General features: G+C 38.0%; 1 protein-coding gene across 1 annotated transcript in view; it reads right to left on the bottom strand.

The window, feature by feature from the left end:
- The window catches only part of RORB (RAR related orphan receptor B), a 131,455-nt gene that overhangs the window by 23,064 nt on the left and 88,091 nt on the right, over positions 1-20,300 (bottom strand). The window contains exons 2-4 of the mRNA XM_087957818.1: positions 14,616-14,701; positions 13,054-13,195; positions 7,011-7,412 (exon numbers count right to left, since the gene is read on the bottom strand). Coding sequence (XP_087813944.1) covers positions 7,011-7,412; positions 13,054-13,195; positions 14,616-14,701 — 630 coding nt within the window. The remainder of the gene's footprint in view (positions 1-7,010; positions 7,413-13,053; positions 13,196-14,615; positions 14,702-20,300) is intronic.

Below are 20,300 nucleotides of genomic sequence, written 5' to 3'. Positions count from 1 at the left end.
ACGGGGTGGGGAATTTTCCTGCAGACTTTTTTGGGGATTTTCCCAGGGTCTCTGCCGCTTTCTGCAGAGACCTTGGGAAAACATCAGAAAACTGTCAGTCAAAATTCATATTAGTGGTCTGCGGGATTTAAAATTATGAGTTTGGTGGTCCCTGAGGTCCAAAAGGTTGGCAACTCCTGCTCTAGTGTATCTGTATAATATCTCTACTTCTTTATTTGTACTTGTTAAAATTTACTTACTAGTTTTATTTCTTTTATTCTTTTTCAAATTTTGTACTGTTTTTATTCTTTTTAAAAATTTAATTTATTGTCGTTCAAAGGGTCATTGTAGTTCATGCTTGTATTTGTATCTAAGCAAATAGTTATTATTTTCTGTAATTTTCTCTTTCTGTTTGCATTCTTCCAGTTTTGTTTTATTCCCTGCTCCCTCATCTTTTTTATTTTTTTTTATTTCATAGTTTATATTTGTTTTAAATTTAATAAAATTTTGTGAAAAAAATTCTCACACACAGGAGTATTTATTTGCTGCCATGTAATGGACATCTGGATTTTTTTCCAGCTCAGATATGATAGCCCTGGGGTGTGGTATAAAAATAAATAAAAACAAAACAATAGTAACAATAAAAAGGGCTACAATTGCAGGATACATAAAATATATTCTCAAAACTAAAAATAGTTATTCATTTGACTCTGGCAGCTGAATTTTAAAGCTGACTCTTTTAAATAGTTTTTTAAGATCATCATAATATTTGAAGGAGTTTTCACCTACACTTATAGCCATGTACATAGATAAAGCTTTAAGCAACTTTTTAATATGTAAAAATCAATAATTAGTGAAAAATAAAAGCAGTGAAATATTTTTTTAAAAGAACTTTATTTCATGAGCCTTCATACAAAGTTGAAGGCACTTATGGTGACTTCAACTGCCACTGCACTAATTTTCTATGATTCACTAAGCCACAATCCTCAGCTTGCTTCCTAGTAGTAAATTTCACTGAACTCTGAGATTTATTTTTGAGAAGATATGTATAGGGCTGTGAACCTTGCTTGTGGTCTCCTTCAAAAAAATGGTTATGTTAAACCCCATCACTAACAAATTTACCAGAAGATAAATTCACAAAGTTATTTTTCTCCTCTTCCTTCAGTGTATTCTGACTTTTTGCTATTTGAAACCAGGGAGAATATAACTAGGATGTAATGAGGCTGCATTTCCTAAACACTGCCCAGAGTTTTGTTTTTGAGATAGGTGACTATATAAATTGGAATAAAAAATGAATAAATAATGTCTAAAGGACTGAGAGGCTCTGAAATATTTCTATAAATATGAAATGGTGCTGGAGTCCTACACATAGTGTTTTAAAATGTAAGCATCTGTTCTATTAATATTATTTAATTAAAATACCTATTTAAAACAAGGTAGGGAAAACAAAGGTCGGAAATTCTTTCCAACCTTTGAGCAGGAGTGGCCATAGGGAGTTTCTTATTTTCTTAGGCATGGTGAACTATTATATTATATCTCTGTGTGCTTCTGTGTGTTTTTGTGTTGTGCCTATTTGTGTTTGCATACATGTATGCACTGGACAGGTGACAATCTTTGACCATAAGCCAAGGGACCAGGAGAAAGGATGGAGGGGAACTCAATCTGGAGCAGTCAGTAGGATCTTCACCTGTTACCCATCTGCCCTCAATATCAGACAATGTTGTATTCACCCCTGATTTAATATTCGTTCTCATGACCAATGTAGTTCACATATTAAGCAGTGTTTTAACTGCATCTCTGAAGAATCTGATGATTTCAATACTCACTAGATGGCAACCTTGATCTACAGATCTATAACTGAGATATATCCAAGCAATCTTTAAAGCCGGAATAATTAAATATGATTCTCTAAGAGGGATCTTAAAATTAGTTGTGGGCAAGGAAGATAAAAGAGGACAGAACCATAAGAAGTCCCCAGGCAAATACTTTTGTGCATGGGGAAGAGGTTTAGGATAAAAGTAAGAGAGAGAGAGAGAGAGAGAGAGAGAGAGAGAGAGAGAGAGAGAGAGAGATTTTGGAGCTAATGATACTTAGTAAATAAAATCTAAAGTTGGGACACATTGTCCCTTGGGAAAGTTATGTAAAGGACCATGAATCGGAGAATATCCAGTCCGGTACGTTGACATCAGAACAGATTTCCAGAAGATTCTCTGTTTCATGTTCAACAAATGTAAAAAGTGAAAACTCTGACTCCTTCACATCTCTCTCCTATGGGAATCCAGCTCTGTTTCTGTGAACAGCCACAGGACCTCTAATGTTGTCATTTTAGGAAGCTAGCAAAATGCTCAGGTTTTCTTGTCACTGCATGATCCCAGCCAGAGCAAACAGACGCACAGGAAAAATGAAAATAGCCTAAGTGATATTCAGTGGGTTAAAGAATTTTTTTTTTATCATTCAGGAGAGTTTGAAAACATCTTAAGTTCAGTAAAAATACAGGTACAACTAAACAACATTTCCAGCCTCTCTTTTAAAAGTGTACCTGCAAAGATTGAAGGATAACAAAGGAAGGCACTGGGCCTTCGGTTGCTCTGCATTTTGGCAACCCTGTAGCCCATTCTTCGCTTGGCGGGTTTGCTTAAAAAGCAATAATTTGCATTGTGAGCTGAGCATTCAAGGCTGCACCGCAGCTTTAAAGCATAAGGAAGCTTTGTTTCGATCTGTAAGGATCTGAGTGCTGTGATCCCAATCTGGAAAGTGTGGTTAGAACCCATTCAGCCCTTGATCGTGTCTTTCTCATGGGACAGCCTTCAAGCTAACAGGGTTGCCATTGTGTACCCATTTTTCTCTTAATTACTGAGTCATTCTCTGTTTATCACTGGTGGGACCAGAACGCCCCCCCCAAAAAAATTACTATAACTTTACCATTTTAAGAAGCTTGCCTTTCTTTCATGCTCTGTTTAGAACCACAGTTTCTCTGCAGGGCTTTCTGCCATTTTTATTACTTTTTAAAAAAATGTTGGTCCCATTGTGAGGTTTTAACAAATCGCTGGGCAAGGAGGAATTCAACACATGAAAAGCATTCTCAGTAACTCTGTCTCCATACTGGAACCATCTTTCCTATTTGATCCCCCCCATTCTAAGCTGCTGTGAAAACATAAGATTGAAAAATAGTGGAATACGTGGCTTCCTCTCATTTCTTATGAAAACACTAATAATAAGTTAAAAGATCAATTATCTTTCTCAAAACATTTTGATTCTAATTCTTAATCCTGGTACGCTGTTAAGGAATGGAATTCAGGTAGTCCTTGACTTATGACTGTAAGTCATTGCAGTCATAAGGTGACGTGTCACATTCAAAGTTATGACCATTTTTATGACAATCTTTACACAAACACCATACTCATTAAGCAAATCCGTTTTCCCAATGGGTGTTTTTTTATCAGAAACTTTATTAGGACCAACCAAAAATCTTTAGTGCAATATTTTGAGATGTCCAGAATTCTTCATCAGGCTGGGTATTACACAAAGGAGAAATATTTAATGACTAAATTCAGATATCATTTCTTGGACTCAGTTACTTAGGTGAAACTTAACCTTTGCTATAGACCTCAGCTAATTAATTCTACAAGCGAAGAGGCATGCTTTATTTAGTAAACCATATTAATCAAACTTTAGCTCAGCATATGTCTACCCCTCAGAATCTGAGTTAGGCTTATGTCTGCAACCTGAAGTCACTGTTTTTTTAAATCTTCAAACCTCTTGCTTTATGTAACAAAGCTATACTGCAATCTTATATACGGTAACCAAAAAGCAGTGCTTTTGGGGGAAAAAATATATAGATAAGGTAGTACCACTAAAGCAGTGTCTTATTGCTATGTTAAAGGATCTTTGGGTGAGGAAGTAGAAGTCCCAGGATGTTGGGATATATGGAAAAAACAACATTCCGTTAAGAAAAATATTGTTGACAGAGATAGAATCTTCCTCTGTCTCCATACTAACAATTCTTATGAATGACTGTACAATCTCTTATTCATCAATTCAATTTACACATTTCACCAACCAAATGTGGCCATTTTGAGACCTGTGACTTGTGTCCACATATCTTAAAGCTGTCAAGTTTGAAAAACACCGTATTAATCCATAGTATGATGGGAAATGCAAGAAAATTGGTTGAATTCACACAATATGCTATATTTATGTATATATTTCTAAGATTTACTATAATCACCCCCCACAAAAAATATGCTTATAAACCATGAAGACTGAATTATCACGTCACTGCTAAGCTTGATCTACCATGTCTGGGCTGCAAAGTTCCAGATGACCACTAGAAGAGCTGCCTTGAGATGCTGGGGCTGCTCTGTCGCATCCCAACTTTTGACTCCTGTGTTTCAAGAGATGGAAGCAAGGGAAATACTAATGTAAGGATTTTAGTAGCAATGTCAGGTCCAGGTGACAAAAAAATCCAACATGGCGGCAAAGACTAAAAGTGTTAACGATCCTTTCGATGCCAGCTAGGGGTCACCTTGATGTTTGCAGCACAGTTATGATATCCACATGCGAAGTTAAGAGCAAATGAATTATATTTTGGCTTACTTTGGTAGGTGTAGTCTGTGTAGTATAATCAGCCAAGACCCAGCAGATTTAAGAAGACAGCCCCAAAAGAGCTATTGCTTTGTTCTAATTAGTCTGTGGTTTTAGGAAAGCTCTGGAGCTCAAGGCTATGCAAAGCTTCAAAGGGGTGCTTCACTCTGACAAAGATGCAGTTGAATTCCCATGGAAGCAGATTCACAAAATGAAGTGGGGACTTGCTTTGATGTAGCAAACTGAATCAGATGGCTCCAAAGTGGTTACAGACTCCGTGGCTTCTCCGCTGCTTTGGAGGCTCTTTGCAGACAAAATGCAATTTTGCTTTTTCACTTCCATATATGGAGAAGACTGGGGGCGGACGGTGTGTGTGTATGTGTGTGTGTGTGTGTGTGTGTGAAGTATTTTTCCTGACATTTAGTAAGTGACTGGCCAATGAGTTTATCGCCTCATTAAATTCTCTGCCTATCAGACCTCTCTTGGGATGGTATGGGTGGTAGTGCTTCAGGCTTCGTTCATTTTCTTAGTACTCAATGCTCGTTAATGTGGCCAGCTAGAAGGCTTAACTCTGCTCTCTCCTGTGTAAACAGAATTAAAATACACATTTGTGATGATCCTGCCAGCCAATTTAGAGCGCTCTGCATTTCTTAGCATTTTGAATATGGTTTCACAGATGACCAGTCCAACAGCCCTTTGGAGCCATATCTTAGTTTTAAATTCTGCATGATCTGTGCTGGCATAAGTTTCTCAATTATGAGTGAATCGATTAACATTTATTTATATATATTTTTCCATTTCTAAAGCTGCCCAGCTTCTTTCACTGATTAAAGGCAGAATATCAATTGAAAATCGAGAAAGAAAGAGGATTTATAAGGGCTCACTCACTGCTTTTAAGAATAAGAGGACAGCAAGCCTACCAATGCCATTTTCTTTGGGCCAACCTATTCATGGCCTGCATATCTCTATGGCCTTCTACCACAGTGTGCCAGCCTACTTGTTATAATGAACTGACAGAGTGGCAACCAAGCTCTAAAAGTTTATCAATGGGCTTCTCCAGCCTGGTATCCCTTTCTGAGAGGTTTCTTTTCAGGAGCAGCCATATTTGCAATCCAGCTATCCCAATATACCTGGTACTTCAGAAATTGTACTGATTAGAAGGGCAAGTCAATGGGAATTCTTCACTACATGTGAATCTCAGGATCCCAGAAAACAAAGGGGCTAGAGTTTAAATGATTTTTGAAAAACAATACATTTCAGCTATGTATCAGGAGGTAGGATACTTTCACCATTGATTTATAAGCCTTTTGGGGGAACAATTTGGAGTCTGCTGTGCTATCCTTTTCTCATCCCTGTTAATCTCTGCCTTAAAAATGGCACCAGGGAAATATTTCAAACATTTAGTGAGGTCCTTGACTGCATCTGGCTGAAACGTGGCAGGGTCAATTCCTTCTAAAAAGTCTATCATTTTATTCTGCCAAAGAAAGGAAGGAACAAAAGCAGCTGCAGGCATTTTGATGCTTGCCCATTACTGAACATGCACAAATCTGTTTTGCATTGAATTTTGAAGTAGCTTGGATCATGCCAGTTTGCCCTCAACTTGCAGATGTACATCTCCAAATCCAACCAAGACTAATTGCCCAGAAGTAGTCTATTTTTATTCCTTTTCAAAAATGTATTTAAATGCTACCAGAACAGATATTTATGGCTGTATTTTTCTAGCTAGAAAGTCAACTTTGGCCCGAGAAGAAGAGTTTTTAGAAAGCACTTATTACTGAATGGAATACAAGATGAATAAATTATGGTTCTAACAAATACAAAAATCATTGGTTGAAAACTAATTATGTCTTTTAACATAGCTGCGTATAGAAAATATTGGTCATCATAAAGTCATCACCTTCTCCCTATACAAGACACCTAACAATGAGGTTACACTGCCAATTATCAGAGTCACAACTGAAGAAATTATGCCTAACACTTGAAATAAAATTCTCCAACGAATTAACAGGGACAGTGTGAAGTTATCTATGCCAAATGCTGATGTAAATCTTGAGTCTTCAATGCAAGATCACAAAGTTCTGCGTTATAATTAATTTTCATGCCAGTCCTATTAATGATCCACTTTCAGAGCGATTTGATGACAAGAATGTGTCTAGTTGTCAAAAAGATCATTAAACCCTCATGATAATGAGTTCTTTTGATACAAGCTCTCTATTTAGTAATTATCATTTGATTGATTTATCACTGACTGTGGCGTTCAGCTTCATAAACAAATCATGAATTGCTCCATTAAAGTAATGTAAACATTTTAGAATTCCGTAAACTGACTCTACAACAAACCTAGTCAGACAGGATCAACCCGTTTCAAATGCAACCTCACAGCTTGAGGGAGAGACATACAACCATTGTGAAAATGACACTGACCACCAAAGACAGGATTGTCTTACCTATTTCTGCCATGATTATCCCTGGAGCTAATTGTCCGCTGTTGCAAAAGCTATAGGTAAACAAGTTTGGTACAGAAGTGAGGTCATAAATAGGTTCTTGCTTGATCTGTTTGATTCCGGTCATGTCTAAGCCAGACTGATCTGGGGAGGGTTGAGCAGAATCCACACTGTAATAACCCTCTGACTTCGGCAAGTCAATGACATGCCCATTTGAATAAGTGCCATCCGTTTCATTGTTCAGGTTGCTTAAGCCATTGCTCATGCTACTGCTGTAGACTCGGGCCAAGGCTTCGGCCTCACCGCTCTGTTGCTGGCGCTGCTCCTGCAGCCGCTGCTGATGTTTCTGTACCTCAGCATAGAGACTGTCCCTCTGCTTCTTGGACATTCTTCCAAACTTTACAGCTGAAACAAGAACAATTTAAAAAATACATTGGTATTCTTATTTTTAAAATATCACTTTGATCTCTATGCCAGGTACAGGGTACTAAGTGCTTCAAACAGGTTTAGAGATCATTAATCTTTAAAGACTATGTCAATCTGTGGTTTAATAATGGTTATTGCATAAAGCATAATTGAATGGATTTAGGACGCATACAAAACAGCGAAGGATTTTAAGAAACCACATTTATTGAGAAATTTTTGTATGGTATAAGATGTCCATCACTGGAAGTCTTCATTCATTCATTCATTCATTCATTCATTCATTCATTCATTCAGTATAAGAAGCTCCATGGCACCGTAGAGATTGTTTTTCAGTATGCAATTTTTTTAAAAAAATCATTGCATATAAATATCTTATTTTGCCCCAATTAGACCACAGAGAAATATAGCCCTATATATTTGATCCTTACTGTGCAGAGGTTGATATAACCTGTACAGGAACTCAAAGAGAATTAATATTGAGCAACTATGAGCTTATCTATTTTTTAATGGGAGAGAAAATTTGCTCATATAATAGTTCAAGCAGTTCAGTTTTGTTTCCACCTTCATGGTGAGAAAAGCTTTACTTTTATATACTTATTAAAGTACAGAATCAAGATGTTTCTGCATCATTCCCTTGGAAAATCTCAGCAACTTTACCTTAAGACCAGTAATCATGAGAATAATCTACTAGAAAATAATAGACCTAAAGTAATGACTCCAGATGCAACAAGAAATGTTTAGCTTTAACTTCATTCTATTTAATAAATAGTTTGTTAGTTAAATTAATGGTCTGTCCATTACAGTGAATTGAAGTTTTACTGCATACACTATTTATGTCAATTATATAATTATAGATATAACATAAATGGATGCAAATTAGGTAATTTGGATTTAATGGAAATTTGTATTTAAAAGATGATTCTCCATACTCATTATTGTCATAGATTCACATATCAGGTTTATCAGGATTGTTTTACAGTTTATTTCTTCTTTGAAGTTCTGTAAATTTCAATCAAAATAGTCTGCCTTTCTGATTCTTCTAGAAATCTATTAGGTAGAGTATCTATCTATCTATCTATCTATCTATCTATCTATCTATCTATCTATCTATCTATCTATCTATCTATCTATCTATCTATCTATCAAACAATGATGATTTTTAAAAAATAAATCAGCCTGTTCATTGTTTTATAATGTTTAGGATAACAGTTAATGTTATAAAAAAAGATTATTTTAATTTTAACTGATTGTCTTCCACTCCTAGCACAGTGGAAGAAAATGATGCAATATATTCCTCTGCAGATTAGGGATTGAAATAATTCAAAAGTATTTGAATAATTTCCAAATTATTTAAAAACTGAGTTTTTTGAATTAAACATTCTTTTTAATTGATCTTGAGATTTCTGGAAGAAACAAAGAATCTTTTAAATATTTTCTTTTAAAAACACACAAAGATAGAGTCTGACAGAGACAGTTAGACCATAGGATATTGTCACCCAAAGTGACAACCTGTTGTCCTTGTATGTATATTGTTTTGCTGGTTGTCTTTTCCTGATAAGGGAGCTGTAGGGCCTAGTCTCCCAGGCTCACTCACTGCAATTGCTCACCCTAGCCTGAGTTCGACTGAAATCAAGAGAATATTCTTCCTAGAGTGCCAGGTAACTACCATCCTGCCGTGCATAATGAGCAGCCTCACAATTGCTTTTCCATCTCCCTGTGTTCCCTGTGCAGCAAACCAGGGCTCTCTAAAAATATTCTCTTCAGATGTATATCCTGTGTGATTTGTCAATGTTCTCCAAACCTTTAATCTGTGCACGAACAGGATTAGTACTTTTGGAAGATAACAAGCCCAAAACTCCCTATTATCACAATCTGTCAACAGGGGCGGTTACCTTCACACACTTTTGGGGGAGGTGGGGGAGAATGTTATACAGGTTACAATGAAGGGAAATAACAGACTAAGGGAAACACTCTACGGGAATCACACTTCCTCTAAAGAAGCACAATTTACGGATTACATCCCAGAAAAGGATTTGTCACGTATAACCTTAAAGTAATAAAAGGGTTCATTTCTTGTGACAAGAAAAGGAAGAAAACTGTCAGTCATAATGCAAAGCAATATCGTCATCTTCATTAGCCATTTTTTTCAATAGGCTGGGACAGAGCCGAGGACAGCATCATGCAGGAATGCTTGCTGTTTTTGTTAGAATGATGAAAGCAGTGTCAAGCATTGCAAGCTTTGCTGCCTTCCGACATGTGAGTGACATCATGACCCACATTCCGAAGGGGCAGAGCTCATGTTGTGTGCCACAAAGTTGCTTTCATCATTCAGACCCCCTTTGTTCTCTCTTTCTGTCAGAGAGGGAGGGGAGGGAGGGAGAGAGAGGCTACTGTTGACCAGGGAAAATGTAGCCCTATTGCTGGACTGAAATTGCTGGACTGAAACTCCTATCAACCCAAACCCCTAGCTATCTTGACTGGGGTTCATTTGATCTCCAATTCAAAAATATCTGGAGGTATCACCTCTGATCCACAATAAACACTATAGAAGACACCTGTATGAAGAAACATTTCTTTCTAGCTTGAGGTAATATTTGGTCACAAAAGTGACATGACACTGGGTAGGTATGTCTATGGGAACCATCCAGGTCATGGTTGTCCCAAAAGTGCATAGATACATGTCCTTTCTCTAGGGAATGCTCAGGAAGTAGCATGTTACTACCGAAAAATGAATATTTCTGACATTCTGAGATCTTTCATTTCATTGTCACTATTTGACTTGCTGCCATTATGAGGGTTGGGGTAAGAGATTTGGTCTTCTTAATTAAAGTAAAATAAATAAAATATGAAGAATAAATGCTTTTAGACTTGCGAAAAAAATGGAACAGAGCAAGGACACACCACTAGCAGCTGCACTCAAGAACTTTTATATTTACTGCACTGGAACCCTTAAGAACATAATGGAGGTGACCTTTAACATAACATAATTTCTATCAAAAAAATGCTTGTATATTAACATTATTCAATCAGGCTTGATTCTTCCTAAAGTGTTTTTGAAAACATTCAAGAAATTGCATCTATTTTCAAAAATTAACTGTAGTAGACTCTCTTCTCCTATGCATTGCATTCTAGTTTAATCCCCTGTTTCCTTAAAAAAAGAAAGACCCAAACAAGCTGGTAATTCCACCTAAGTTGTTTTTGCAATGTGCATTTAACCACACCGATTTTCATATCACCTTTTTGCTTTCAGCAATATTTGAACATAATCCAATCTTTTTCCTTTTCCTCCATATTTGTAAGACTGACTCTGGTGAACAACAATAAAATCAAACTATAGAAACAATTAATCAATGAAAAAGCAATGGGTAACCAAGAAGCAGCAGCCCACTATCTGACGTGTACCCAGTTTCACAAAGAAGTCCTCCTTTTACTCTAGTCCAAGGCCTGGGGGAATAGCTGAGTCTTTAAGGCTTGCTTGAAGAAGATCAAGGTTGGGACTATTCAAATCTCTATGGGAATGCTGTTCCAAATGACAGATATTGTGACAGAGAAAGCACACTTTCATGATTCCATCAGATGACATTGCTTAATGGATGGACCTGCAGCAGGCTGATTCAGTCCTTCAAATACAGTAACTAAGCTCAATGCTGTACTAGACCAAAAAGCCAGTTTGGTCTATGGTTAAGGCACTAGGTGGGACACAGTTCTAGTTCTGACTTAGGCACTAAACTGGGTGGGTGATCTTAGACCAGTCCCCCTCAGTTCTAGGAAGAAGAAGGCAATGGCAAAACATTTGCAAAAATCTTGCTAAGAAAACTGCATGGACTGACTCAAAGGTCAACACATATGTGCTATAGAGCTTTATAAATAATAAGCAACATCTTGAATTATGGCCATAATCTTTTTGGCAACCAGTGCAGCTTGTAAAAAAGAGGAGTTGCCTGGGCATATGGAGGAATGTCCATTGCTGCTTGGACTACTGCAGTGTGGAACAGCTGCATTTTTGAATGTTCTTCAAGGAGTTCTCACATAAAGTTGCTTTTGCTTCCTTCCATAATGTCCAAGTTGATTATGATACCAATAAGGATTGAGGAGTTCTGAAAAATGCTTTTGATTGACAGCACTTTCAGCCCGTTATTGCTCAGCATGTCTTGGTGAACAGCCGAGGGAAGAGAGCGCAACCAATGCAGGCTTGCTTCCTCCTCTTTAAATTTGCCAGTTACTAAATGCTCTGTATCCCAGTTAGTAATGTTACTTTTCCCTTTGTTTCATAAAAACCAGAAGCAAATAAACAAATATATTTACTTATTTATTAAATTTATATGCCGCCCATCTCATCAATAATATTTCCAGCATGTGTCCCTCAAACATGCACAGACTATACAGGTATTTTCTCCCATTATCAATTGTAATGATTATGATTGGTGGCTGAATTTTTCTTTTTTGTGCGTTTACTCAGTGCACTAGTATTTTGTTTCTAGTTGTGCTTCCTTACAGTATTTTTAATTCTGTATTGTTAGGAATGATAGTCACCTAACAGTTGGGTTGGCAATATATAAACCAGGATAGTCATTTAATACTGTTGTATCTTTAAGAGAATGCTGTAATTGTGATTGACTGAGGTTCTTCCAACGGCCATAAGATGGAGCTAGAAACCTGGTTTCTCTCTTTTGCATTTCCCTATTGCCTTTTGCTTGATCGTCGTTCTGCTTGGATTGCTGTGAGTCTTGCAACTGTTAGCAAACTCCGTTTACTGATTTTTTTTATGATACTGGACTTTGTTTTTGGACTATCCCTGGACTGATACTAACTGCTTTAACCGTGTATGATCTGGACTGTTTGTTGGACTTTGTTTCCCAGTTTACTGGAAGTAAAACCTACATTTTACTATTCAGTGTATTTGTATGCTGGTTGTGCGTTATTCCTCACCATTCTCACTACGTTTCCCTGAGTGCACTCATTCTCCTAACGGGGAATACCTCAACATGTATGCTGCCTTGAATTTTGATTCGGTGGTCATCCATCCATCCATCCATCCATCCATCCATCCATCCATCCATCCATCTATGAAAAGTTTAAGCTGCCCATCTCAGTCACATAGGGACTTCGTGGACTCTAAATAATAGTTAAAAATAAATAATAGTTGTTTAGGGGGTTAAAAAAACTTTCATCATCATATGCTGCTCTGGGGCCTGTTGTGAGCAATGTTTGTGTTTTGAAATTAAAGTATTCTCTCAGTTTAATAGACAAATGGGGGGGGGGGGGCATGAGAAAAGACCTGATAAATGCATAATGCCATATGCATAAAATAGCAAATGCTGTATTCCACTATTCTACTTAAACCAAGGCCTGGTAAATCCCATTATAGTTGTTGAGAAATTTAGCTTAATTCTTATCAGCAATTCTGTTCCAAATTTCCATTATGACATCTTGTAGTTGGATTAATTTTACTCTCTGTTTGACATCATAACCCCTCTAGTTACAAAGCCTTCTGTTTAGGGAACAGCAGGGATCCATGTCACCGAACAGAAAGATGCCTTTACTTTGGGAATGGGAAAACAGACTGCAAGGAAGAACGGTTCCAAAGACTGATCCGTGAATCAGAAAGCTAGGGCTTTACCATCTCGAGACATTCCCAAGGCAAGACACTTCTGCAGTCGGCAGTGTTGGCAGCGATTTCTGTTGGTTCTGTCAATTAAACAGTTTCTCTGCCTTGGGCAGGAATATGAGGCATTGTTTTGCTGACTCCTCCTGAAGAATCCCTAGTGAAAGAGAAAAAGAAAGACAGCTAAATCTCTGTATTTAAGGCAACATCTCAGAATCATCCTTGCAACTAAAGTAGTATGTGGATGTGTTATAATTTTTGAAATTTTGCCAAGTCCGGATAAAGTTGGCATAATAATTAATGTTAGCTTTAGTGCTTGAACACAAGTCTCTACTAAGCTACAATACTCTGAATAAGGCTAGTCCACCTGCATTCTCATCTTAAAAGTTTCTCTCACAGTTGTTGCAAAGGTTAAATTAGGATAATTTTAAACACACCCCTTCCTCTAGAACAGGGGTGTCAAACTTGTGGCATCATGGTGGCATCATGTGACATATTGGGACTTTTTCCCACTTTGTTAAACCAGGCGGGGGCAGGGGCAGTGCATGACACATCCGGCCCACGGGCCGGCAGTTTGACACCCCTGCTCTAGAAACTCCAAAGATTTTGGAGGGATTCAGGATACAAAAGTGAGAAATTAATGATGTCATACAGAAAAGGATTTCTCAACCACTGGACTTTTAAGATGTGTGGACTTCAACTTCCACGATTCCCCAGCCAGCATGGAGTTGAAATTCACAGAGAAAGTTTGAGAAACATTAATGTAAAGTAACAGATTTAAGTAAAGAGTTATCTTCAAAACCTCTTGACTGGCAGTGCTCAGCTGTACAATCTATAAAAATGATGAAGCTGCTCCTTTTTATTAACCATACCTTTAGAGTTTCTAGAAAACTTGATATCCTTAAAGAAGAAAGGAAGAAGTAGCATGATCTGATTATGAAGGAGTTTTTTTCAGCTTTGTGAAGTACAGTTCAAATCTTAACTCTTATTAGTCAGAGTTGAATAATATTGCTAAAAAAAATTAATCTTATATATGCTTATCAGGAGTAAATCCTGTTCAATAGAGTGATATTTTAGAATATGTACAGACTATGCAATGTCTTCTTAAATAGATGTTTCTGTTCCATTTTATATTCAACACATTTGCTCTCTCCCCCTCCCTCCTGCAATCTGTGGCAAGTATGGCAAACTGAAACATCCTGCTGTGCTGGCAGTTTTTATTTCCCCTGACTAAGCCAAACAGAGGGGAACTCAAATCTTTTTCATTCAAATGTCATAATTTTTTCGCACTCATTTGAAATAGGAGCTAGAAGCAAGACTTGATTTAAAGAGATGTGTGCATTTATATTTGTTAAGAGGCTCTTTTATATTTACAGAGAATGTGTTCTTTTTGCGCTACTTGTACATGTCCTCAAATATTTCAGAAAAATCACATGTGCAGTTTTGAGATCATGGAGATTGGCTGACATGTTTGTGCCATTTTGAAAACCCTTGTTGAAATGACTCTCGTTTAATCCAAATAGGATGGAAGCTGCCACAGAATGCAGTGACAACACAGACATATAAACATTATGTACCTTGCAGCCTTCACAGGTGATAACCCCATAGTGTATTCCAGAGGACTTGTCGCCACAAATTTTGCATGGTATCACTTCGATTTGTGCTGGAAAAGAAAGAAAGAGTTGGTGCATGTTTCTGCAATTCTCTCTTTTCCCTTAATTTTGCATTATGAAATAGACTGTAGAGGAAGCCCAGCCCGTCACTTTGGAACTCTGTCTTATAGTGCTGTGAGTTCTCAAACACAATTTCACTGTAAATAATATAGGGTTAATCCAATTTCTTCTTTCAAACTACTCTCTTCTCTCTAGACCAGGGGTCCCCAACCACCGGGCCGCGGACCGGTACCGGGCCGTGGAGCACTCTTTACCGGGCCGCAAAGAAAAAAATAAAAAAAAATGGCGGCTTTCTTCGCCTTCGGTGAATCCTGCTGGGATCGGGGATCAAGGACACAAATGAAAGAAGGGGAGGGAGGAAGCAACGAAGCCTGTCCTGCTCTCTGGCTCAGCTCTCTCAGTCGCTTTCTCGCTCCTCCACCAGCCCAGGAAGAAACTGCTTCAAAGAAGCCGGGGTGGGGTGGCTTTTCCTGTCACCGCAGCTTCCCGAGCGCCCGTTTCACCCCCCCCGCCCGCCCGCCCGCTCGCGGTTCAATCCACAGTGCTCCGTTCTGCCTGCCTGCCTGTCTGGTTGTTTGGGAGCAGCTTCGGCTGAGAATAATAACTATTCGCCTCTTTTTATCAGCCGAAGTTGCTCCGAAACGAAGCAGGCAGGCAGGCAGTGCAGAACGGAGCACTGTGGATTGAACCGCGAGCGGGCAGGCGGGCGGTGGGGTGAAACGGTGCTTCGGGAAGCTGTGGCGACAGGAAAAGCCACCCCCGGCTTCTTGGGCTGCTGGAGGAGCGATAGAGTGACTGAGAGAGGAACGAGGCAGACACCTGAGGAGGGAGGGAGGGAGACACCTGAGGGATGGGGCTGAGGAGGCAGGGCCGAGGTGCTCCCTGAACTTGGTGGTTTGCTGGCAGGCGTTTATTACCCGACTAGGTAACAACATCAGATGTTACCTAGTCAGGTAATGAAACGTCTGCAAGCAAACTACCAAACTCATTCTTCCCCGGTCCTTGAAAAATGTTTCTGCTTGAAACCGGTCCCTGGTACAAAAAGGTTGGGGACCACTGCTCTAGACAGTCTGTTCCACAGATTTCATCTTGCATTTACTTGTCTTGCTGATAAGTCTAAATTCTTCTTTTGATAATTACATCTCATGGCAATCTATTCTTCTCTAGAAATTAGCCTCTCGCTTCTCATCAACCTTCTAATAATTTTTTAAGCAGAAATCTTGACTTTTCCTACAGCCCTGGATTATGTGTAGAAATAACAACTCCTTTCATTTGCATCTGGCACAGTACAGTTCATATCATGATCAGAATATTGATCTACAATTTCCCCATAAACCATTATAATAGAGATATTCAGGTCATCATAAGACACCAATCTATTTAAAAGCTTCTGTGAACTTTTACCCTAACCGCAATACTTTGTACATGGGAAGTTAGTGAAATTTTATTTGCCCACACTTCTTTCTTTTCTTATATATCAATATGCATCAAAGTGACCATCTAAGCATTATTGAGAAAAAGGACAAGAGTTGCATTAAAACTAGCCTAGAATAATTTACCAGTTTGGTATAAATTTCAGTATAATGTGATGTATAATGATACAGCCATTATATTAGTTTTCAGTGGCCTCTTCAGGTTCCTGGACTTTTCTATGGGTCTCATTGAAGGACTTTAGGCCAGTCACTAGCTTTCAGTTCAAACCACCCCACAAAGTTGATCAGAAGATTAAATAAGGAATGGTTCCATGTAAACTATCTTCAGCTTTTTAGAAGAAAGTTGAAGATCTATGTAAGGAGTAAATAATGGGAATGAAGTTGTCAAACAGGTCACTACAGTACTGTGTGTCTTTTAATCTGTTTCCCAATGGAAACTGTTGACAGATCATCTCAGATTCACATTTTATTTCATTGTAGTTCTTTTTAAAACCTAACCATGGCCTTTCCATACAAGAGTGTCCTAAGACATTTTTTTCCATTATTTTGTTTTAATGGGAAAAAAATCTTTACCAAGTATTGTCCATGCAGACATAAAATTACTCAAAGAAACCTAAAAGCCATGGCAACAACAACATATTTACTCTAAAACTGATTCAGGACATCTTTATGAGGTGTCTGAATAGAGTTAAGGATATAAAAGAAATATGTGATCTATGAGGCAATAATGAATAAAGTATTCATCTCTCTACATTCAAATGTTCTTGTGAAGAAATGTACATATGCATTTCAGAAGACATTATCCACGTTACTTGAATTCAGAAAATTGAATGCAAAGCTCCATATATTAGAGCCAATGTGCACAAAACACTCAATATTAGTGAAAGTTTTGAACATTAACAAATTAAGATTTTTCAGAAGGTAAATAATAATCAGCTGGATTTCAAGTGGTTCGTGCATCCCTATCTGAAATTGTTTCCAATAAGAAAAATTAAATAATGTGCTAGAGAAAATAGCTGGAAGCTAGATTTTCAGCTGTTAACTTTTGATTCCCCCCATTTGGGGACTATTTTGTACAAACAGGCATAATTAGATGATAAAGCTCATCACATGAGAATTCTACCCTGTTAAAAAGTCATTTAGAGTCAGCCCTAAGGACTTCAGTCAAAGGCATTCAAAGGTAATATGGATCAAGGCCCTTTGTGTACATGCTATATAAAGAAGAAATCTCCTGCTTTCATGCTTCACAGTTACCTAATAAACTACTCAGAAAATGATGCCTATTTTAAAAAAATCCAACAATTATGCAAGTACATTGCCTGACATTCAGGATATATGGGGAAGGGTTATTACTATATAAAACGATAATGTATAGAAATGATTGCTTTTGGATTAAATCATAAGCCAGAGTCACAAATGATTTATATGCGCACATTGTATATGCATGAATGCATTCGTTATGAACAAATGAATTACACACTGGAATCTGGAATATGACAAGAAAGAGGTTTACCAGGAAGAGATTTAAGAAGTGATTGGGACACCAATTGTCTGAAATGGTATAGGGTTTCCTGCTTGATAGGCAGTTGGACTTGAAGACCTCCAAAGGTCTCTTCCAACTCTCTTATTCTATAAGTCAGTTTTGTTATTTGATATTGTACAAAAGTACACTTTTGTATATAATACATATTGAAAGCACTATGTGGCTTTTACAGAGTATCATGAATTTTCTTGAGATAGTCCCTAATGTATGGAGACTGATAGATACCAAGGCTTATTTCCTTCCAGAAAGGAACTAAGTTTTCTCTTGAGTCTCTTATCTCCAGCTCCTACATCAGATATAGTGTACACTCTGATCACATTGGTGCCATCAGATGATTTTCTCTTTCTTTGAGACACCATAACATCTGAACTTCATTATTTACTCAAACTTCAAGTGTCAACCCAGAGAGTCCCATGAATGAAGAGCTAATGGTTGGCTGAAATGTCTTATATTAGTCTTGACAGCAGGGATGGGAAATGTTACGACGGTCATGTTCTGCAGCTTTACAGCATATTTCTATTATTGTAGGGACAACTAATGCAAGAGAGGAAAGAGAATCAGGCAGGCTTCATGTTTTGCAATCATAAACATATGCTAGGAAACGCAGGCAACAGCATTAGCCTTTTTTTTTCTAGAAGACTGCAACACAGTTTAAGGAATTGTAACAGAAACTTGAATCAATTTCACAGCTGAAAGAAAAAGAAGTGACTATATTCCTGAAACATCTTGAATTACTGTAATTAACACACAGGGTACCAGGTTTCCTTTGCAGATTTAATGATGGCCAGCATCTCCTGCATCTTGTTGACATTTCAGCTTTGTTTGACAATTGAGAACAAGGTGTCCCTCCAACTCAGCTTTCCCTCATAGAGGTAGGCAGATAACTGATAAATTAGTTTTCGCCTATGCTTCTTTCTATTCAGGAAAGAAGGAAAATAAATGAAAGGAAAATCCCCTCTTCCAAATTTATCCAAGCACGCACATTTGAAATTTTGTACAAGTTTTGTGGCTTGGCTTATAAAGAAGGGATGCTGAATAGGGATCTTTTTATCGATGGAATGCAATCTTCTGAATTAGTAGAGAAGGAACAACGTTTTTCTAGTTTTCTTACTGTTACCTTCTTTGTCATCTTATGTAATGTCCCAGATGTCCCTTTCTTGTAGTTTATGGTAGGAAAAATGTAAAGCAAAGTTGCACAACCCAATCCAGAATCCTGAACTAAATTAAACCATGTTGATTAAATTGGATTACTATTTAAACCTTCTTGCCAATCAATCAGACTTAAGCAACTGTTACCAAGTACAACTATGAAAAATGGCACTACAACACTGTAAACTTGGATGTAAGTACCTAAATCAGAGGTACTTGTTCTCTTTGCTCTTTATTGTGCCTGGTTCTGTAGAAATCTAGATAATTCTTTAAAAAAATTCTCCTTATATTTTCCTGCATATCATAACACAGAAAAGGCCAATGTAGATAATACCATATTGAAATATAGTGCACACTGTTATATATTAATTTATAAATAGAAGTGTATATATTCATGCCACCTCACTCAAAGCAAGATTAATTAATTCAATTCATTAGTTAACAGAGTCAATTTTTATTTATTTATATTTCACATTTCTGAACTATTCATCTCCCACAAAGAAGGACTGTGGGTGATGTATAATAAAACATCAAAATATATAAACAGTATATATATATATAAACAGTGTATATATTTATATATAAATATATATTAAAAAAAGGACGCTGCTGTAGCTGCCCTAATGGCTCAGGTGTCAGAAACATGCGCCCTACGGAGTGCCAACTGTGCTCTCTTTTCTTCCGGTCTCAGGGCTTCGTTGGGAAAGGTTGAAGAAGAGGCCAGTGCCACAATGGCATCATCCACCTCCGGCGTTTTGAGAAAATTTGAAAACTCTGGTGCCAAATTATAATATTGTTTATCGTACCCTGTTGGGGCTGGGAATGATGCTGCTGATGCCCATTGATTTTGTACTAATTCAGCAAACATATGAGGGACAGGAATAGTTTCCACCTCATTAGCCAGTTGTGAGAATATTAGATCCTCGGATTCGTCCTGAGACCCTGTTGACAATGGATGAGGGTTTGATGTGCCTAGCTTAGCGGTGTTGTTTGCCTTGAACAATAAGGATTTAAAGAGGTACAGATGAAAAAGGCCAGAAAAAGTAGGTTGGTCCGGAATGAGGCCTTCATCGTCCGACATTCCCTGTTCTAGTGGGTCAGCCTCTGACAACCCCAAGTCCATCTGATGGATCGACCCCACCTCCATGGGAACATCCTGATCCTTAAATTCTACCTCCTCCCGAAGGCCCTGGGCTGGTATGTTAGAAATATTGGGGAATACCTGAGTTTGATGTTGTCCCATATGCGCAAAGGATCGAGCGGACAGGGATCCCGCATCCGAAGCAGCCGAGAAGTGTCTGGGCCTGATGGATTGCTGAACTCTAGCCGCAATGCCCCTTTGAATTGCCATCTCCATCCATTGCCTCATTTCGATGGGGATAGTCTCAGGTAATCCCTCCTCCTGTCTTAGGCTGGCAACCGTAGGGGTGAAGGTTGCCTCTGGGATTAGCCGGGCAGTGCTCA

This window comes from Notechis scutatus, chromosome 2 (assembly GCF_049901735.1).
Source record: "Notechis scutatus isolate UNSWTSFEM ecotype Mainland chromosome 2, rNotScu1.2, whole genome shotgun sequence".
NCBI classification, from domain to species: domain Eukaryota; kingdom Metazoa; phylum Chordata; class Lepidosauria; order Squamata; family Elapidae; genus Notechis; species Notechis scutatus.
This window is presented reverse-complemented; position numbering and strand designations above follow the sequence as displayed.